General features: G+C 30.1%; 1 protein-coding gene across 1 annotated transcript; it reads left to right on the top strand.

The window, feature by feature from the left end:
• The first annotated feature begins 236 nt into the window (after window positions 1-236).
• LOC126893085 (uncharacterized) lies at window positions 237-7568 on the top strand. The gene is made up of 5 exons (XM_050663029.1): window positions 237-288; window positions 401-478; window positions 539-655; window positions 731-847; window positions 7311-7568. The coding sequence occupies exons 1-5, from the start codon at window positions 237-239 to the stop codon at window positions 7325-7327; spliced, it is 381 nt and encodes a 126-aa protein (XP_050518986.1). The 3' UTR covers window positions 7328-7568.
• The last annotated feature ends 13330 nt before the right edge of the window (window positions 7569-20898 follow it).

The following is a 20898-nucleotide window of genomic DNA, read 5'->3' as shown; positions in this document are numbered from 1 at the left end:
TTGGCAAAATCCGCAAATATTTTGTATCTGATGCATACTTACGTGTCAAATTACTCGATAAACATTCCTTAGTATTTATACTACAGTCGACTGTGTGCTGTGTAAGTGTTAAACTTGGCATTTTGTATTATTTTATTATTTTGTTAAACCTGTTTTTAACAGTCTAAATAGTTTATTTGAACAATAGGACAGTTTCAGTTTATTAATAGTATATATTTTTAAAAATTACTATCAAAATGAAAAGAGTTGAAAAGATAATGGCACTCGTACATCATAGTAGTTTAAGGGGTAAGTATTGAAATATTTCCTTTAAAATTTGTTAAAGATTATTATTGTTTTGTATCTACTTCGTAAGTTTTATTGTGACAGTACAATAACATAAGAATAATATTTCTTTCAGATCAAGCCGTTACTGAAAACAACGATGATTCTCAGTCATGTAATAATTCGATGACCAACTATGCAGCTATTTCAACAGGTATTATTAGGCTATTAAGAGGCGATTTTAAATACTAATAATATTTTTTTAATATTCTAGAAGAAAATAATACAGAGACACAACTTGGAACAACAGCAACTGAAGTACTTATTGATATTGACAGAGCACCTTTAGCATGTAGCACTGCTTCTGTCGACCACATTGAAAGCTCAAAAGGTATGCATGACTATTATTGTACAACGTATATGAGGTATAAAATTGCAAATACTAATGATCATGTAAATATTTTAGAAAACATTGTCAATCCACAAGTGGAGAAATTAGAAGCAACAGGAATAATAATTGTTGACATGGGTACCCCTCCTGCTGAGGAATCTTCTAGTAATTGCCAAACTGACATTTCAAAAGGTATGATTATTTTACAAATTCTTTGGAGTCATTTTTGCAGCATTTTTAAATATTTTAGGAAACATTGTGTATTCACAACTTGAGGAAAAAAACAACAGAAGTGATTGATATTGCTAGTCTGGACGTTTATATTTTACCTGAAGGCGAATTAGTAACTAATAATTTAGTAGACCAGACAGATGTAGCAGAAGATGAATTAGTAACTAATAATTTAGTAGACCGGACAGATGTAGCAGAAGATGAATTAGTAACTAATAATTTATAAGACCAGACAGATGTAGCAGAAGATGCATTAGTAACTAATAATTTAGTAGACCAGACAGATGTAGCAGAAGCTCGTGATACAAGTACAAATATTAAAAAACGAAAAAGAGGAGTGGGACCTTGGGTTCGAGTTGTTCGAAAAGAAAGAACAGATAAAAAAATCGTGGAGAAAGTTATGTTACTGTAACAGGAAAGCATGTAGCTCAAAGAATGGTAAAAGAGACATTGAAACCATGTAGATCGAAATGTGCAGATTTCTTTACCTTTGATATAAGGCAGACAATATTTCAAGAATATTGGTCACTTGGGACTCACGATAGGCGGACACAGTACATTAGTGGCTTAGTTATGTGCAAAAATACTACGACAACAAGAAAAAGAAATGAAGACTCTGCCAAATCCAGACAAGTCACATATATATATATATATATATATATATATATATATATATATATATATATATATATATATATATATATATATATATATATATATATATATATATATATATATATATATATATATATATATATACCATTTAGAGTACAAAAGTGAACGTCGTGTTGTATGTAAAACGTGTTTTATGGATATTTTAGATGAAAAGGAGAAATTTGTAAGAATTGCATTAACTAACAAAGGTAACCACAGATCAGGTATTACAGATGCAGATAAACGAGGAAGAAAATCACCTGGAAACAAAAAAACCGAACATATGAGAGAGTTAATTATAAATCATATTAACTCATTTCTGCAATACGAAAGTCACTATACTCGCAGAGACAACATTAACAAGTATCTTCCCAATCATCTTAGTTTAAAAAAAATGTATGAACTTTATCGCGAGGCAGTAACTGAGCCAGTTTCTAGGACCCTATACGAGGAACAATTTCACAAAATGAAATTAAAATTTAAAGAAAGAAAAACTGATACGTGTCACAAATGTGATGTATACAAGATGAAACTGGAAGTTTGTGATAATGAGGAACAAAAACAGATGATTGTGGAAGAGACCAATTCACATTATGAGGCAGCAGACTTAGAATATAACACAACAAAAGAGGACAAAGCAAGAGCTCAGATTGATCCATCCATTAAATGCTACACCTTTGATTTACAGCAGTGTCTTCCAACGCCAGATCTAGAAACCTCGTTGGCATTTTACAAAAGGTTGTATTGGACATATAACTTGACCATTCACGATTGCGCTACAGGCAAGGCATCTTGTTATTTATGGCACGAAACTTTAGCCAAGCGTGGCGCAAACGAAATTGCATCGTGTCTCTATAAAGAAATAATGGATTTACCAGATTCAGTCAAAAAAATTATTCTATACTCTGACACATGTGGAGGACAGAACAAGAACTCACACGTAGCCGCTATGTTTACCTATCTACTACAACAGAAAAATACAATAGAAGAAATTCACCACAAATTTCTAATACCCGGCCACACCAGAATGGAATGTGATGCAGATCATTCTTTAATAGAAAAAAAGAAAAAAAAAGAGTGCTACTTTAATAGCCCATCCTCACGACTGGTCTACATTAATTAGATGTACCAATAATAAATTTAAAATAGTAGAAATGAAACAAAACGAATTTTTGGACTTCGCAGAACTTTTAAAGGGTCCATTAATCCAAAAACACAAGAATAACAGCGGTGAGCGTTTTTTATGGCGTGAGTGCCAATGGTTGATTTATGGCCGGATATTCGGTCAATTCGATTATAATACATCTCTAAAATCTGATACACCTTTTAAACGTATGTCCTTAAGAAGGAGAGGTCGTGGTCACACAATTAATGTCACTTCTGCGTACACGGGTCCTCTTCCTGTCACAAAAGAAAAAAAGAAAGATCTACTAGATCTAATTGATTTAATACCTCCGGTATTCCATCAATTTTACAGGGATATTCCAATTTCCCTAAATGTACCGGAAATTGATCCGGATCTCGAGGAAATAGATCCAGAGATCTGAAAGACTTTTGGTGTAATAATCATTTTTATTTTCTAGATTTGGTTTACTTTTATATTATTTTTTTATTTTTATTAATAATTATTTTTTAAAAAACATTCATTTGTCAATATTTTGTCAGTAAAATATTTAATGCTGTTTTGGTTTTAATTCCCAATCCATTTTAATCACTGTCAATGGTAGATACACAAAAATATAAATATAGAAAAGTCGCGGTCAGTAGGTCTTAAGTCAGTAAATAGTAAGATCTATATGTCTTAAGTGCATTTAAAATATTAAAAATCTACGAAAATCGTTTTCTGGCTATAATTATCATTTTATTATGGTACATTGAATGGTACTGTTGTACTAAATTGGTTAAAGGTAACATGTGCGATTTATAACAATTTTTGAAACATTCAAGTATTCCCCCTGTAAACTTTGATTTTATGACTTAAGCCCTTTTTCCCAAACATCAGAGATATTACCTACATAAAATTGAAAACTTGATATGTAAGTAAACAAGACCCCCAATACATCAATCAATGACAAGACAAAGAAAAGTTAAATAAACACATGATAGCTAATGGAACAGAAAAAGTGGACTATTATTCAATTATGTACAAATTTGTTAATGTTGGGAAAACTTTGAAAGCCTTACAATACTGCAGTAGTAAAAATGAAAGATTACCCATGAAGGAACATATAAAACACGCTGTATTTTTCTGTCACAAAAAAAATGGCTAGAGCAAGTACATGTAATACATATAAGCAGTTCTTACAGTATTCTTACTAGTTAATTATTTTCTGGAACATAGAAAAGATGTGTTTATGATTGATCGCTCATGGGTAATCTTTCATTTTTCCTACTACATTATATAAATCCAATCCAATTATTGGTACCTATATTGAATAGTAGGCTAGGACTAAACCAATTAGTTATATCAAAACACAATAATTTTTTAATATTGTACAGGGTGTAACAAAAATACAGGTCATAAATTTAATAACTGTTCTTAGTATAAATGTGCACATAAAAAAAGGTACAGCCCTTTGAAGTTACAAAATGAAAATCAATTTTTTCCAATATATCGAAAACTATTAGAGATTTTTTTATTGAAAATGGATATGTGGCATTCTTATGGCAGTAGTATTTTAAGGGCACCCAAAGTCCCATTTAATGACAATGTTAACATTATGTCACATACATACTCCATCTAATTTACTTACCGTTGCATGTCATCCGCATCATAGCCCGTGACGTCACATGATACCAACACCAAATATTTAGGCGATAGGTGTGTTCTTTTTTAGAATCACGTTGCTGAGTACACTGGCATTACAGCCACTGGACATATTTTATTATATACGCGTAGAAATAATATTTAAAGATTTCTATTAATGCTAACTTAAAGAAATACACAATAATAAATGTTTAATTTGATTTGTATAAATGGATTATAAAGCGTTTTTATGAAGCACATTTGTTCGGAATACACTAACTATAATCGAACAAAGGTAATATTTGGCATAAATTGGTAACATTTATTTGACAGTTGTGGTGATGACACTTCATATTTGTTTATATTCTTTACTATAACGGCCGGTTTCACAACGTAAAAAGTTAACTTGTGGTTAAGAGATAACCAGAAGTTACGTCAAAATATGCGTTTTAGTTTCAGGTCAACGGCGAAGTATGGTTAACTCACAGAATTTTTAACCAGAGGTTGGAGTGGGTTACCCTTATGGGTATACCCAGAAGGGTAACAATTATGAAACTGAAACGCATATTTTGGGGTAATTTTGAGGTTATCTCTAAACCACAAGTTAACTTTACTTTGTGAAACCAGCCGTAAGTATTTGTTTCATTATATTTACTGTTTTTATTATGTACTTTAACATAAGATTATAACTTAATTATTGGTTTCTATTTCTAAAGTTTTTATTTATTTACATTGAATATTAATTTGTTTTGCACTTCCGCAAAAATTGTGTGATGTATTTGATTTAAAATGAATTCAAGAATTTTTTGTAATTGGGCAACAATGTCAACTTAGATCTCTAACATAGATAATGACATGCAACGGTAAGTAAATTAGATGGACTGTATCTGTAACCAAAGCACTTAGAGACCTCAAAGAGGTTACCCACTGGAGTAACTCTCTACATGTCTGTATTTTTTACCATAACAAATGCTTAATGCCCAATGGGCAGATTGTTGTACTCAATGGAGTTAATAAAAAAAGAAAAAAACTTACGAGACCTAATTCTTTTTTTTTTTATTTTGAAAATACATATATTTTTTAGTGCTTCGTAAATTTTTGTAAAGTTGGAGTGAAAGAAACATTTATTTTAAAATTTTTTAAAATACTCCTACAAAAAAACCCAAAAAAGTTTACATTTTATTTTTTATTTTACTTGTTTTTGTACATTTTGCAATAAAACTTTACGCGGTACTTGATATTGTCCATCTACAACTACTGTAAAAATTTGGACCTTGTATCATCTAAGGATCCAGAGATATTTGACATCAAAAGTGAAAAACCTAGTAATTTGGGAAATCGCAATAACATAAAATACTCTAATAGGCTATAAAGCTACCAGTACACAGTAAGTTGAGTGCAGACGTTCAGAAAACAAATAATTTTGACATATTTGTATATGGTTAAGTACGATTGTGGAGACTTGGTAATAATATGAAAATTTATTTATGATTTACATTTTTAGGTATATTTTGAACCATATTAAAAACGAAGCCACATCTTGATAAAAGGTGCCTTATTGAAAAAATACAAAGAGGCAAACAAGTTTTAAAAACACTGTGTTTAACTAATGGTACCGTAGTAATAGTTTAATTGGAACATACACAAACATTTGAGTGGTTTAAAGGAACCAAATCCCCATAAGATTTTTATGTAAACATATTAAAAAAGAAGCCACAACTCGATAAAAACTGCTTTATCGAAACAATACTAAGAGGCAAGAAAGTTTAAAAAATATTGAATTTAACTAATGGTACCACAATAATTTAATTGGAATGCACACAACAGTTTGGCGGAGTTTAAAGGCTGTATGACACTATGCATTTTCTTGTATCGTTTCTGATATGTTAAAAAATTGCATAGTGTCATACACAGATACAAGAATTTGTGCACAGATTCTTGTACAAGAACTGCGCCAATTTCTGCACAAAAAGCAAAAACATAAAACCTGCTGGTAAAAATCTAAATGTCATAATGGCGGCTGAAAATGGGATCATGTTTTGATGAATTTATTTGTGTTTTTTAGGTATTATTTATAAATCTGTTATTAATACTTAATATACTGTTTGTTATGGACTACTGTTCTACTAATAACCATTATATTTAGCTCCTATGATAATAGGAGTTCAAAGTTCAAACTATAACTTTGGGTTTCATGTTGCATAATTTTTTTAATAGAGGAAAATACAATATTTCCTAATTTGGATCAAACTGAAGATAATTCTAATACAAATATTTTAGCACAAATATCAAAACAAAATAAAAACACAAATAATCAACCTCAAACAGTCAACATAAAAATTAAAATGTTAAATTTATGTTTTTAAAAGTTTATACATAAATTTTATAAAATCCTTAAAATCAGCTGTAGACGCAGTACTACCATACCAATGTAACGTGACAGGGTGACAAACAAAATTTCGACCAATCACGTGCCCAATTTCATACAATTTTCGATACATGAACGTGCATAGTGTCATACAGGGCACAAATGTATGTACAAGAAACGATACAAGAAAATGTATATAACTTTCTAATATCAGAAATGATACAAGAAAATGCAGTGTCATACAGCCTTAAGGGAACAAAACCCCCATAAAATTTTTATGGGGTGCAAAATTTCATTGTAATTTGATTTTAAGATTTTCCTGCCATAAGAATGTCACATGTCCATTTTCAATCAAACATCTCTAATAGTTTTCGATATATTCGAAAAAATCGATTTTTGTTTTGTAACTTCAAAGGGCCATAACTGTTTTTATTTGCATATTTGTACTAAGCTAAGTTAGTTACATTCGAACTATTTTTGGTCCCAGAATATGCGATTTAATGTATGACCTGTATTTTCGTTACACCCTGTATAATTTATATGGCAAATTGAAGAATCCAATAACAGGAATAAAATCTAATTTTAATATTTGTTATTACCTACCTTTCTCATATACCTATGTCTGAATTTATTCTAAATAAAAAAATTAATTACAGATATTACAATCATGTAGATGGAATCCCGCATTCTTTTCCGAATTTCCAGAAGGAAACTACCAATAATAAAATAAAGTAGATAATGCAAGAAAGAACAAAGCCATTATTTAACATAGCTCAACAACTTCGCATAGAAAAAGATGAGGAAAGGGCACAACAGAAGTATGCCAGATAAAAGGGAGACACAGAGAAGAGGTGGATTTATTCAATTTAAAAATTAAACTGCAAATGACAAATAAATAAATAATAAAAAAATCATAGGTGTATATTAATCATTTTTCTATTTCCCCATGTCCCATAACACAAAAATATTCCATAAGGTTAGAAACCATCTCCAAAATTATCTTCATTTTGATCTCTTCCTCTCTCTGTGTGTGTGTATGATATGGATTATTTCTGTAGGATATAACAATTGAATCAGTTTAACTGTGTTCCACTTACATTGGCTAAAATACAAAACCTCTTCTTCCATATACAAAAAGGAGGTATTTATACATCCAGTACATGTTTTAGATGTTTATTGTTTTATAACTTTGTATCCTTTTTTTACAAGGTACGTTTTTGAGAATCATGAGCATCTATAATCTGACATTCTAGCTACATACTATAGGTTTGTTTTCTCAAATTATGATCCAACATCTAATTTAATATTTGATAACTCTGCTCAAAAAATTACATTTGATAAAAACAAAATAACATAATTTATGCTTAAGAATTTTTAGGAAGACTAAGATAAACAGTTTACACAAATTGAAGATATTTTAAGTAATCTTAGTATTACTCTATAGAAACAAATATTCTTTTTTATTTATTTTACGCTGCAACCACAAGGGATATTAGCGACATAAAAACATATTGTAATACAGGTAAAGTTACAATAGCTGATAATATAATCTAGTGTCTTTTAGATAACTTACATTCATGTTTACTCCTAGGGCTTCCTTTATATACTTTGGGACCAATTTTCGCATATTGGTGGCACAGTTCCCATAAAGAGGTGCCGCATATGGGTTAAGTTACTGTGTCCCAGCCGCAAATGTGTTATTTACACTTGGTCGGGTCTATCCGCTGTTGGCCGAAGCCACGGTTTCACTAATTGTTTAATTTCTTTGAGTTTGTGTTATGATGTACTCCACTTATTTTGCCACTTAACCCATTACATTTTATTTCTGACTTCAAATCATAAGTAGAAACCTCGTTAATATGAATGGAGTCCTGGCTGAAGGATGTCAAGCAGGCTAGTTGATCTTCATCATCATCATCTTGGTGCTACAGCCCTTAGAGAGCCTCGACCTTCTCAAGCGTTCTACGCCATTCTGTTCTGTCCCTTGCTTGCACTTTCCAGTTAACAGCTAGTTGATCTGCTTCTTTTATTTCCTTGTATACCCGAATGCGATGAGACAAACATAAACTCGATAGTGACCTTATTTTCAGTTAGGGTCGCTATTTCTGATTGAATAGATTGAAAAGAACATTTGAATTTGTCAAAATAATATTTTGTTTCAAATTATCATGAAGAAATTTTGCAGAGTTACGTTAACGAGAAATCATGTAGAATAAAACAAAAACGTGAAAAAAATAATTTATTATAGAATTGAAATATGCTTTATTGTTACTGAAAATTTTACAATTTTCTAGACAAGGCTTACATAGAGTCAGAAAAATAGTAAATTGTAATCTTGTTATTGTTATTTAATAACAATAACAAATACAATTTGTTATTTAATGACAATAACAAATACAATTTACTGAGTTTAGCTAAAAAGATAATTGAAGTAAAGCAAAAACAAAGTAACAATATTGCAAAATTTATATAAATTGCAAATTGAACATACAAAAAATAAAATACAACCTTAGAAACTAAAAGTTTTAAGCTACTGCATATAACACCTAAATATAGATAAAAATACTTTGGGTACTTGTACATAGAGGTACATACTTTAATTTCTTAGTTATTCATTACGAGCGTAGGTGCAAATATTTTACTGCTGTCTCTACTTTTTCTTTCATTACAAGGCAAACTACGTGTAGTAAAATTCTCACTGGTTTTGAGATGTAAACATTACTTAACAATGGCACTGTCATCATTAACTTAGAGATGGCTTTTGAATGTTCTTGGATAATAAACCGTTACTTGTACAATCGCTTAAATTATTAATTCAGTTAATTAATTATGATTATTTTTCATTAACTATGTATTCAGTGATTACAATAATTTATATACTATATAATAAAAACTAATAATTGACAAAAGGGGAAAAGTGATACGGTGAATTTTAGTAGTAACATATATGAAGAATACAGGGGAAAAACAAGGAATGCCACTTTTTCATAAATTTTGACTTTTCTCGTCATGTGGTAGCAAAAACTGAGTACTATCGACTAGACTATCGATTCAGAACAATAACCAGAAAGATCAGTCTATATAAATTTTTTATAAATTTCTTTCCAGGCGAAGGAGCAGGATTGTCCGCACGCCACTGGACGAAAAAAGGAATGTTAGCAGTTTTTTGGTGCATTATTAACCCCTTAACGTGCACACTCGAGTTAACTCGAGAGCGCTAAACTAGCCAAAATGTGCACACTCGAGATAATTCGAGCGGCATTTTACTTTATGTTACTATAATTTTTCACGCTCGAATGCGATCGCGAATTGAAAATAATAATGTGAAAGCAAGAAAAAACAATTGTTTTATTGATGTTTATCATTTACATAATAATAATAATAGCGTTTATTGCCCAACAGTTACCCATTTACAGAGCAATTTTACAAATAAATAATAAACAATTCTCATGCAAACAAAGAAATAAATAAAAAAAAACAAATATACGTTATAAAGACAAAAAAAGAAACAAAATGAAATACCTTAGGTAAGAGCTCGACACTTGTTTTTTAATTCATAAGCACCACAACAGAAGATATCACAATTATTAGATATGTAGTTTGTTTGCGTTTCTGCACATTAAGTTGATTGGTGCTTTCAACATTATATTCGTGTAGGATCTTTCACACATAAATGTATTATTAGATCGAGCTGATACCCGAGGAACAAAGATATCGATTTGTGCTAGTAAATTAGGACAGTCAACTCTATCATTTAATAGTTTATGCAAAAATAATATCGCTGATTGATTCCTACGCATTTCTAATGAAATAAAATTAAAACTATCTAACAAAGCGACATAATCACAACCCCTTTGGGGATATGTTCCTGTAACTTTGAAGGTTAAAAATTTTAGATATTTTTTTTGAACCCATTCGATAACGTTGGAATATTTAAAATAAATAGGATTCCATATTAAAGCACCGTATCCAGTTCGGATACGGATTCCAATTTGGATCTAACTAAGCTCATGTACATAGCATTTAGTGCTGATAGATTATAGAAACTTTTGCAGTTGCGAATAATAAAACCATATGAGCGATATGCCGAGGAAACAATAGAATTAATGTGATAATTAAATGTTAGTTGACAGTCCATGTAAATACCCAGATCTTTGATACAATTAGTTCTTTCTAGTACAACATTATCAATTTCATATGGAAACATCAAAGTATTATATTTACGACTAAAAGTAAGAATCTTACATTTAGATTTGTTTAGGTGAAGTTGGTTTTGTAGACACCAATTATGTAATAAATTAATTTGTGTTTGCAACATAACACAATCTTGTAAGGTATTAATTGTTACATATAATTTCAAGTCATCCGCAAACATCAGCTTATTACAATCTAAGGACTCACTCAAATCATTTATAAATAATAAAAATAGCAATGGACCTAAATTCGATCCTTGCGGGACTCCACTAGTTGCAGTATATATTTCGGAACTATAGCCATTATAATAAACATACTGTCTGCGTTGCGACAGGTAAGACTTGAGAAGCTGGAAATAAGTATTGTTAATTCCCATCGAAGAAAGTTTTTGTAATAATATTCGATGGTTTATCTTGTCGAATGCTTTTGAGAAGTCAGTGTAAACTGCATCAATTTGCCCCCTTGCGTCAAGTGATTTACATAAATACTGAGTAAATACTGCAAGATTACTAGTAGTGGATCTTGCGCTCATGAATCCATGCTGATCTGTAGATATAAGATTCCTAGCAGATACATATATACGATTGTACAAAAAGGTTTCCAAGATTTTAGCAGCATTATTCAAAATAGAGATTGGTCTATAATTATTCACGATATTACGGCTATCTGATTTGTGAATAGGACGTTTTTAAAATTAAGTTGAAAATTGTTTGTAGTGGTTTTATTAAAACCCGCAGACAATCTTTAAAAAGAAATGATGGGATTGTATCTGGACCTCACGTAAATTTGTTCTTTAACCTTTTTCCAGCTTCCAAAATCTCCTTTTCAGTTATTGGTTCACAACTAATATCCAACCAGGTACCCGGGTCAAAATTTAAATTAGACTCATCATTAATATCTGGCAAAGAATAAACACTTTTAAAAAATGTACTAAAGGCATTGACTATTGCTTGAGAGTTATCAAATGATTCATTATTATAAAACATATTTCCTGGAATTCTAGAAGTATTGTTTTTATGATTAACAAAAGACCAAAAATATTTTGGATCTTGTGTCAGCCTAATCTGTATATTTTGTAAATATAAAATATATGCTTCCTTACACTTTTGTTTGATTTCTAATCTATATCTACTAAATTCTTGGTAGTAAACAATATTATTTGTTCGTTTAAAAGTTTTATGTAGCTTGAATTTTTCTTTTATGAGTTTAATAATTTCCTCCGTATACCAAACTGGATATCGATGTTTATAATTTTTATAGACTGGAACATGTGTGTCAAAAATTTCATAAAATCTGTTGTAAAAACTTCCCACCGCTTCATCAACTGTAAGACAGTTGTCTAAAAAGTTCCAATTTGTATACATAAAATTATTATAAAGGTCAAGATAGTTCGCTTTTTTAAAGTTATATGTTTTGTTCTTAATATTTGAGTTAAAATTATTACGTTTTTTAACAATATCCTTTAATTCAATTGACAGAGATGGATGATAAATATCTTCATTCACCAAAGGTATAAAATCCCTAGTTACCGTACAGTTTATATTACTAATGACTAAATCTAATAATCTAAAATTACCATTTAAAATATCATTAGACTGCTTCATATTTAAAAAAGCTAGCATATTCATTAGTGAACGAGTTTTGTTATCACCCATATCACTATCAATAAATGTTGGACAATTAAAATCGCCTACAATAATAACTTGTTCATCCAGAGTTTAAAACATCCAAATTTTCAAACGATTCAAGGAAATTTTCAAAATATTCTAACGAAATAGATGGGGGTATGTAAACGACAGCTATATAAAATGTGCTAAAAGGAACAAAACATTTACAAACTAAACAGTCAATCATAGGAAAAATATTATGTAAGTGGGATGTATCTACAACATCCGATTCTATTGTACTATCAACTGCAATTAAAACTCCACCACCAGAGGTAAGTCCCAACTGATCTAGTTGACGATCATTACGATAGACATCATAGTTAGAAGGAAAAAATTCACTGGAGTTCACATCTGATTTTCACATGGGATTGTAAACTATAAAACTTACACATTTCAGAAAAAATATACTCCTTTTTCTAATTAGGTATCATTTACGACTTATTTCTTTGTCGTGAGCCGCTTTCAGACAAATTTGTGTCTTCATAATATTCTGACTCGCTCATTTTTCAATATACATATAAATCACGCTCCTGCACAGTAAACAAAATATGCTCCAACAAAAAAAATATCGTTCATCGCATCGTCCTTCCCATTATTACAACAAAAATTGTGATCGTCCAGTGACAGTTTCGTGACAATTATTTCAGTAATCGGATAAATGCAAGTACTAGTTGGGCTCACCTGCGCGCTAGGATCACTTTTTACTTTAAAAATAAATTTAATTTTTTTGGCCGGTCTTTTTCCAAAAAATTGTGCATTAAGGGGTTAAATTCACAAGTTAATATAGATTAATATTATATTAAGATTATAGACTAATAATTGCTAGAATTATGCTAAGAATCTCCTAAGTAGTTTTTAGATATCATAAGAATTAAACCTTTATTGATGTTTATCTCAATATGTATAAAATGTGACATTCCTTGTTTTTCTCCTGTAGTCTTCATATGTATTGTTATTATGGAACCCTTAGATATATTTTAAACACATTTAACAACAAAATACTTGGCTCGCAGAATAAATCTTGGTGTATGCTGCTTGGATCTTCAATAAATAATAAGCAATAAATCACTTTTTATTAATTTCACGTCTTGAATCAACTATTTATCAAATACATTACCTATCAATATTATTAAATAAACAACTCAAAATATTACTGAAGCCGTGTCAAATATTCAATAGCCGTGTTTGTCACTGTCTTGTCACCATATTCTGTTTGAATAAGTGCGTTGTATGACAAAAATAGCGAATGTTCGATGTAGAAAATACCACAATTTTTTTCGAATCCTGAAAAAACTAATAAGTTTTTAGGGACTTTCGGCCCTCGGTAATAACGTGATCTTTCATTCTGCGTTTAAATTTTTTAAAAATACTTATTAGTTTTCTCAGGATTCGAAAAAAATGAATACATTTAAATAGCATCGAAGCCGAAAGTTTGCGCCTATCCCTTTAAGAAACTCTTCTACTGAATAATATGGTTCTTTAGATAGCGTTTTTGAATTTTACGAAACTTAGGGAAATATGTTGCAAATTTAAATTGTAAAGGGAGATGGTTGTATAGTTTTTTTTTTGTGGAATACAATATAGATTTACCAACTCAGTGGACGAGATCGGTAAATAGACATCAAAGGTTGAATTTCTGGTGGAGTAGTCATGATTAGGCCTTGTTGGAAAGACATGTAGGTGTTTACGAAAGTATTCAATAATAGTCAACATGCATATCTTAAAGGCAAAGAGACGTAGACACAGCCATATAATATCAATTAACTCAAAAGTGTTTTACAAGTACTAGAACAGAACGAAACAATATTAGGGATATTTCTATATTTAACAAAAGCATAATATGATTGTGTAAACCATGATCTATTACTGAGAAAACTAAGCTTATATGATATAAATGGTGTAGCTCATAAGTGCTTCAAATTATTCTTATCGGGAAGATCTTCTTCTTTAAGTGCCATCTCCGCGACGGAGGTCGGCAATCCTCATAGCTATTCGGATTTTAGAGACGGCTGCTCTGAAAAGTTCATATGATGTACATCCGTACCATTCTCTCAGGTTGAACAGCTACGATATTCTGCGTCTCCCTATGCTTCTTTTTCGGGAAGATCACAAAGGGTAATTGTAACAAAGGATAATATGAATATGAAATCAGAAATTAAAACTATAAAATTAGGCATTCCTCAGGGCAGCATAACAGAGATGATAATTTTCATGTTGTACATTACATAAAAGATATGCCTTACGCTCGGTTTCATAATCAGTTAATGTGGACTTTAAATTTTAAGTTGGTACCTTTATCAATGCAATTCATATGGATAAATGTCAACGTTAAAGTGAACTTTAGTTAATGTTTACTTTAAGTTGATTATGAAACCGGGCGTGACTGTTTTAATAGCAACAATTGCAGTCTAATTAATTATGCTGGATGGTACAAATGTCCTAGTAACAGCAGATCATTTGAAGATTTTACTAAATGAATCTGTTGACATTTATGGAGACATGTTAAAGTGGTTCTCCAGTGAAGAACTAATTATTAATAAACAAAAAACGAACTGTTTAATGTTTGGAACAACCAGATCAAACATGGAATATCCAAATGATCTTCTGTTAGATGATACAAACATTGAAATTGGGACTAAAACTACATTTTTAGGCATGCCAATTGATGAAACTTACAGCAATTTAGTAAAAGGTTGAATTCAGTGTGCTATACTTCAAGGGTATTATCAATAATATTTGAATCAATATGGCCTAAACAGTTTATTTTTCAAACTTTGAATTTTTGGTGCGTTATGATGCAATTTTTTATGGTGAAGCAATAAACTTGATAAAATATTTTTATGTCAGAAACGAGCGCTCAGAATTATTTAAAGAATGAGATTTGGAGCATCTTGTAGAGAAATCTTCAAAACTAGCAATATGTTAACAGTAACTGCAATATACTTATATCTTATGATTAATTATTTATATGGGAAATAAGCCACAATTAAAATGAAAAAAATAATTTTATTAACGTTTCGACGCCCAAATCGGGTGCCGTTGTCAAAATACAAAATATTACTAAAATAAACACAAGTGTTAATTAAATAAATAAAACACTTATATCTATTGAGGAATGCATACTATTCCTCTTCAGAAATAAATCCTCACTGTTATAACAATAGGGAAATTAAGTATATCTACCCCATTCACAGATTGACTGTGACAGAAAAAAGTGCCAAATATTCTTGAACGAGATTCTTCAATACATTGCGCCATGACATCAGAGTAATGACAAATGTAACTCGGTATAAAAAGGCTGTACAAAGTTTACTATTGTAGATAGAACCATATTTTACGAATTCAAATATGTAACAGGATTTCTGTTATGTTTTTCTTTGTTGACGTGCATTTTGCTCTGCGTATATGTATATCTCTTTGTATAAATATAATATGTATGTACAATTTTCGAAATAAAGATTACTACTACGAATTAAGCAAACAATTTTTAAAATATGTGTATCAAAAAGGAAGTGTTAAAATTCCGTGATCTTTGAAGTAACTTCTGCAATGTGTTGTTCTTTTGAGGCCAAACAGATATCTTATCTCTTTGTTGTAATTTAAAAATAACATCAGATTGGGAGCCCCAAAAAGGAAGACCATATCGAAGATGGGACTCTAATAAAGAAAAATATCTTATTTTAGAAGATGCTAAATGTATTTCCTTAGAAACACATCTTATTGCATAACAAGCTGAAGCGAGTTTCTTATTTAACAAAAAATCGATGTAAAGGGACCATTTCAGGTTGATGTCTAAAAAAAAATACCAAGAAATTTTACAGAATCAACAGTAATGTTGACGGCTGTTATTAAGAAGCAGGGTTGAAGAGCTCCTTTGTAGGATAATGCTACTGTCTATACTGCTAATACCAGGTTTTTATCGTTAGTAGATCAGAAGTTATAGTTGCATGAAGAGTTGCAATAGTTGAGTTGCTCCAAGTAATACTGTTATCATCCGTAAAAAGAAAAATTTTTCCAAAAAGTACATATGTAGCTAATTAACTTAATGGGCTATCCTAGTATAAAAGTACGAAATTCATATACTTTTTTGGGAATTTCTAAAATAAAAAGAACTGTACCAGTTGTTTTGAAACTACTCTGCATGAGCATTTATTATAAAAAAAAGTATATGTAAAAAACTTCACTTTGAAATTTTATATTTCAGGATCTCTATTAGTCCCAATCACTGCAGCAGTGGAGCTGTTTTTTTCATGGTGCCAGCAGATGGTGCATAAATCGTTCAATTTTCAATATTTTTTTATGAAAATGTTTTTACCTACTTCTTTTTATAATAAATTATCACGCAAATTTTCTAAACAACTGGTACAGTACTTTTTATTTAAGACATTCTCAAAAAAGTATCTATATGAATTTCATATGTTTACACTAGGAGAGCCCCTTAAATGATTATTAACCTTTCACTGCCAAAGTGAATTATTTAAACATAAGTGCTAATGTCCGTCTCTGGGACTGTGTATTTATACATGCCCTAAATAGTAGGTACTATAAATTCCGTAAATTTTCAAAATTTAATTAAGTACTCCAAGGGTCTTATTAAATAGTTTTGTTTACAAATTATATTTACAAACATTTATTTTGACAAAAATAATTCCTTAGAAAATAAGTAATTGTTCTAAAAAGTGAGAAAAAACCGTAAACTTTAACTTTAAACCAAAAACTGGCATAATTATTTTTAAACTAAAGATAAATTTATCCACTTATAATAACCACACTTAAACGATTCAAACAAATGTGGTAACTTTAAATTTAAAAAAAAGTCTACCTGTTTCTGAACATTAGACACATATAATTTTTATGTGTTCAAAGTGCATACATTTATTACACGAGTAACAATTGTGCTTTGTTTTTCGATTTTTCTAGCTTCCACAGTAAAAACAACAAGCATGTGATATTTCAATATTTGTGCATTAAACGTGATATCAAAAATTTCTCTGAGTCACATAGTTATCATCCTTGGCATGTTTGTTGCAATTGCTCTACATCTTGTATGTGGATCAAGCAATTTCATACCTACTGTCTATAAAAATATTCTTCGAAGTGCTATCCGTTGGGCCATTTAAACAGAATTATGAATTTGTGCCAGCCATATTCAATATTGTATAAAAAATCGTCATATGCCAGTGATTAGTTGATCTTGCACAATTGTAGCCTTCACACGTCTTATCAATAGTGTCCACTCCTCCTTTGGCTGCGTTGTAATTGAATCAGTTGCGTTTTTTACTATCTGTATCGAGATTTTGTATTTCAACTTCATATTTTTCAGAACTATCCCCAGAATCGTTGCATTCCAATTTATCATTACTGTGAACTCCCTCTAGAGTAGACGTCTCTTTAAATATTTTTGCTCCTCCTGATAGTTCACTTCTATTTCAGAGAAGCAAAAAGATAATATTTTATTCACTGAAAATATAATACTAACGACAAATAGTGGTTTATTCTATGATTGGAGCAATAAACTGACATTTCTCCATTTTACTAATGTTAAATAAGACTTACTTTATTTATTTATCAAAAAAATACTTAGGTACTCTTTGAGTAAATTGGCAAGTTAAACTGGCCGTGAATATTTAGAAAATAGTAAATTCGCCAGTTTAACTTTATATTATCAAACGTTTAATAAATTTTATTCGATAAATAATTATTCATTGATTTATTTGTTGTTGGTGAAACCGGACCTGAAAGTTACAATAGTTTCTTTTACTACAACCACAAAAGCTAACATCGTCCTGAGACTGAAATTTTATGTAACAAATGAACTATGTAACTAAGTTTAACAATATTTTAAAACTAACAGCGGTTAAGTAAAATATGAAGCTATTGAATGACCTAGCCCGAATATCGGAAAATCGTTAATTATTGGTATGGTAAACCATTGGTAACGTATGGTTAACTCCATCTGTGAGACCAGACATTAGCACCGAAAGTTTAAATATATTGATGATCATTATCAACATTGTCAGTTACTACAATGTCACTATTCAACATCTCCTTAACAAGAGTTTTCTCTTTTGGTGTACTCTTACTTAAATTTACAGGTTTGGTTTTTTTTCTTTTTGATAAATGATTTCTGTTTTGTGATATTTTTATTTGAAGGCTCTTGACTTGTGGCGGGATTGCTCACAAAGTTAATTTCAGAGGGCATTGAAATATTAATAACTGCTAAGGCAGTACTCAGATGATGACTAACAGATTTCAATTGGTCAAGAGATAAATCCTTTGAAATTACATTTTGTAAAAGATTATGTAAATTTGTAATTACATTTTCTTTGAGTTTATCTGTTTAATTTGATGTGTTAGAGTTAGAGATATGAGAAAAAAGCTGTTCAACATCAGCTGATATGGTTTGATTTTTAGAAAGGTCTTCAGGTTGAATGTGATCTGCACTATCTTGCTTTGCTACATAATGAATGTGTTTACATATCGTATTTTTTATTAAATAATCTATACAGGTACAACTAAATGAATGTATAGGGTGGTTCATCTTATTCGCCTCGGCCTCTGTACGGAAAACCACTTGATATTTTAAAAAAATTTCTTCACAGAAATATACAGGGCCTTTAATACTACAACCTAAAAATAATGTGAATTATACAGGGTGTTCCAAAAAAGAGTGGTATATCAAAGTTATATTTTTTCTTATGGAATGCCCTATATCTGATGACATTATTGAATTGACCTTAAAAAATAAGCTATACTTTCATAAGGGTTCCCTATACCTAAATACAGGGTGTTTTGATTTATTTCGATTTTTATAAAAATGTAAGGTTTTAGAAAAAAATAAATATCTACGAATCTAAGAAGCAGTAACAAATTATTTCTTGGATCTTAATAATAGACTATTTAGCATACTTAAGCAGATGCTCATTGCAACAAAATTTCTTACAGGGTGGTCAAAATATGAGATTGTTCTATTAACTAATTCAAGCTGTAATAACTTACTTATTTTAAATGGAACACCCTGTATCTTACTAGTCTATCGCGTAGAAAATTTGCTTAGCTTTCAATTTGTATTAGGGTTTCCTATACCTATCTTTTTACAGGGTGGTCAAAATATTAGATTGTTCTAGTAACAAATTCAAGCTGTAATAACTTACTTATTTTAAAAGGAACACCCTGTAGCTTACTAGTCTATCGAGTAGAAAGTTTACTTAGCTTTCAATTCTTATTAAGGTTTCCTATACCTATCTCCCTTCATTTTTTAAATATTTAAAGATTTCCTAATTTGTAAGCTTTAAAAATTAGAATTACATAAGTACCTATGTCGTGTTTATGTACAACACACCACCAACACCGGCAATATACTTAGACAAGATACTGTCATTAATAATAAAATGTTCATTGTTATCATGTAATCACACAGAGTGTTGTATTATTTTAGTTGATTTTGGCCTACATGTGAAATTGAATAATATGTTTATTTTAAACTGCATACCCTATATTAGATGCCGTATTCTGGAAGATATTTAAATTATATTTCATTCCGTATAAGTTTTTCCATATCTTAACCCAACGGTTATTAAGTAAATTTAAGAACGTCACTTTTTGTTTGAATCTTTAAATCACAATTACAAACAATTAAATGCAATGGCTACTTTGACGAAAACGAGCCTATTGTACAAAAATATGTAAAAACAGGTATTTACAGAATAACATGGAAATTTATATTTACAGAATAACATGTGTATTGAGAATGTTAACATGGAATTGAAGAGATTTTAAATATCTTCCATTATAAAGAATAGAATATCGAGTATGTCATTTAAAATAAGAACACTCTGTGTGATTAAATGATAAAAATGTGAATTTTATTAATGAAACTATCTTGCCTAAGATATCCACGTATATTGCCGGTGTTGGTGATGTGTTGTACATAACCACGACATAGGTACTTAATTCTAATTTTTAAAGCTTACAAATTAGGAAATCTTTAAATATTTAAAAAATGAAGCTAGATAGGTATAGGAAACCCTAATAAGAATTGAAAGCTAAGTAAATTTTCTACTCGATAGACTAGTAAGATACAGGGTGTTCCATTTAAAATAAGTAAGTTTTTACAGCTTGAATTTGTTAATAGAACAATCTAATATTTTGACCACCCTGTAAAAAGATAGGTATAGGAAACCCTAATACAAATTGAAAGCTAAGTAAATTTTCTACGCGATAGACTAGTAAGATACAGGGTGTTCCATTTAAAATAAGTAAGTTATTATAGCTTGAATTTGTTAATAGAACAATCTCATATTTTGACCACCCTGTAAAGAATTTTGTTGCAATAAGCATGTGTTTAAGTATGCTAAATAGTCTATTATTAAAATCCAAGAAA

The sequence above is a fragment of the Diabrotica virgifera genome, chromosome 10, assembly GCF_917563875.1.
Source record: "Diabrotica virgifera virgifera chromosome 10, PGI_DIABVI_V3a".
NCBI lineage: Eukaryota > Metazoa > Arthropoda > Insecta > Coleoptera > Chrysomelidae > Diabrotica > Diabrotica virgifera.
This window is presented reverse-complemented; position numbering and strand designations above follow the sequence as displayed.

Coding starts and splice junctions, on each gene's coding strand:
- LOC126893085 (XM_050663029.1), top strand. CDS start 237: ATGAAAAGAGTTGAAAAGATAATGGCACTCGTACATCATAGTAGTTTA. Junction 289..400: donor ACATCATAGTAGTTTAAGGG/GTAAGTATTGAA, acceptor TATTTCTTTCAG/ATCAAGCCGTTACTGAAAAC. Junction 479..538: donor CTATGCAGCTATTTCAACAG/GTATTATTAGGC, acceptor TTAATATTCTAG/AAGAAAATAATACAGAGACA.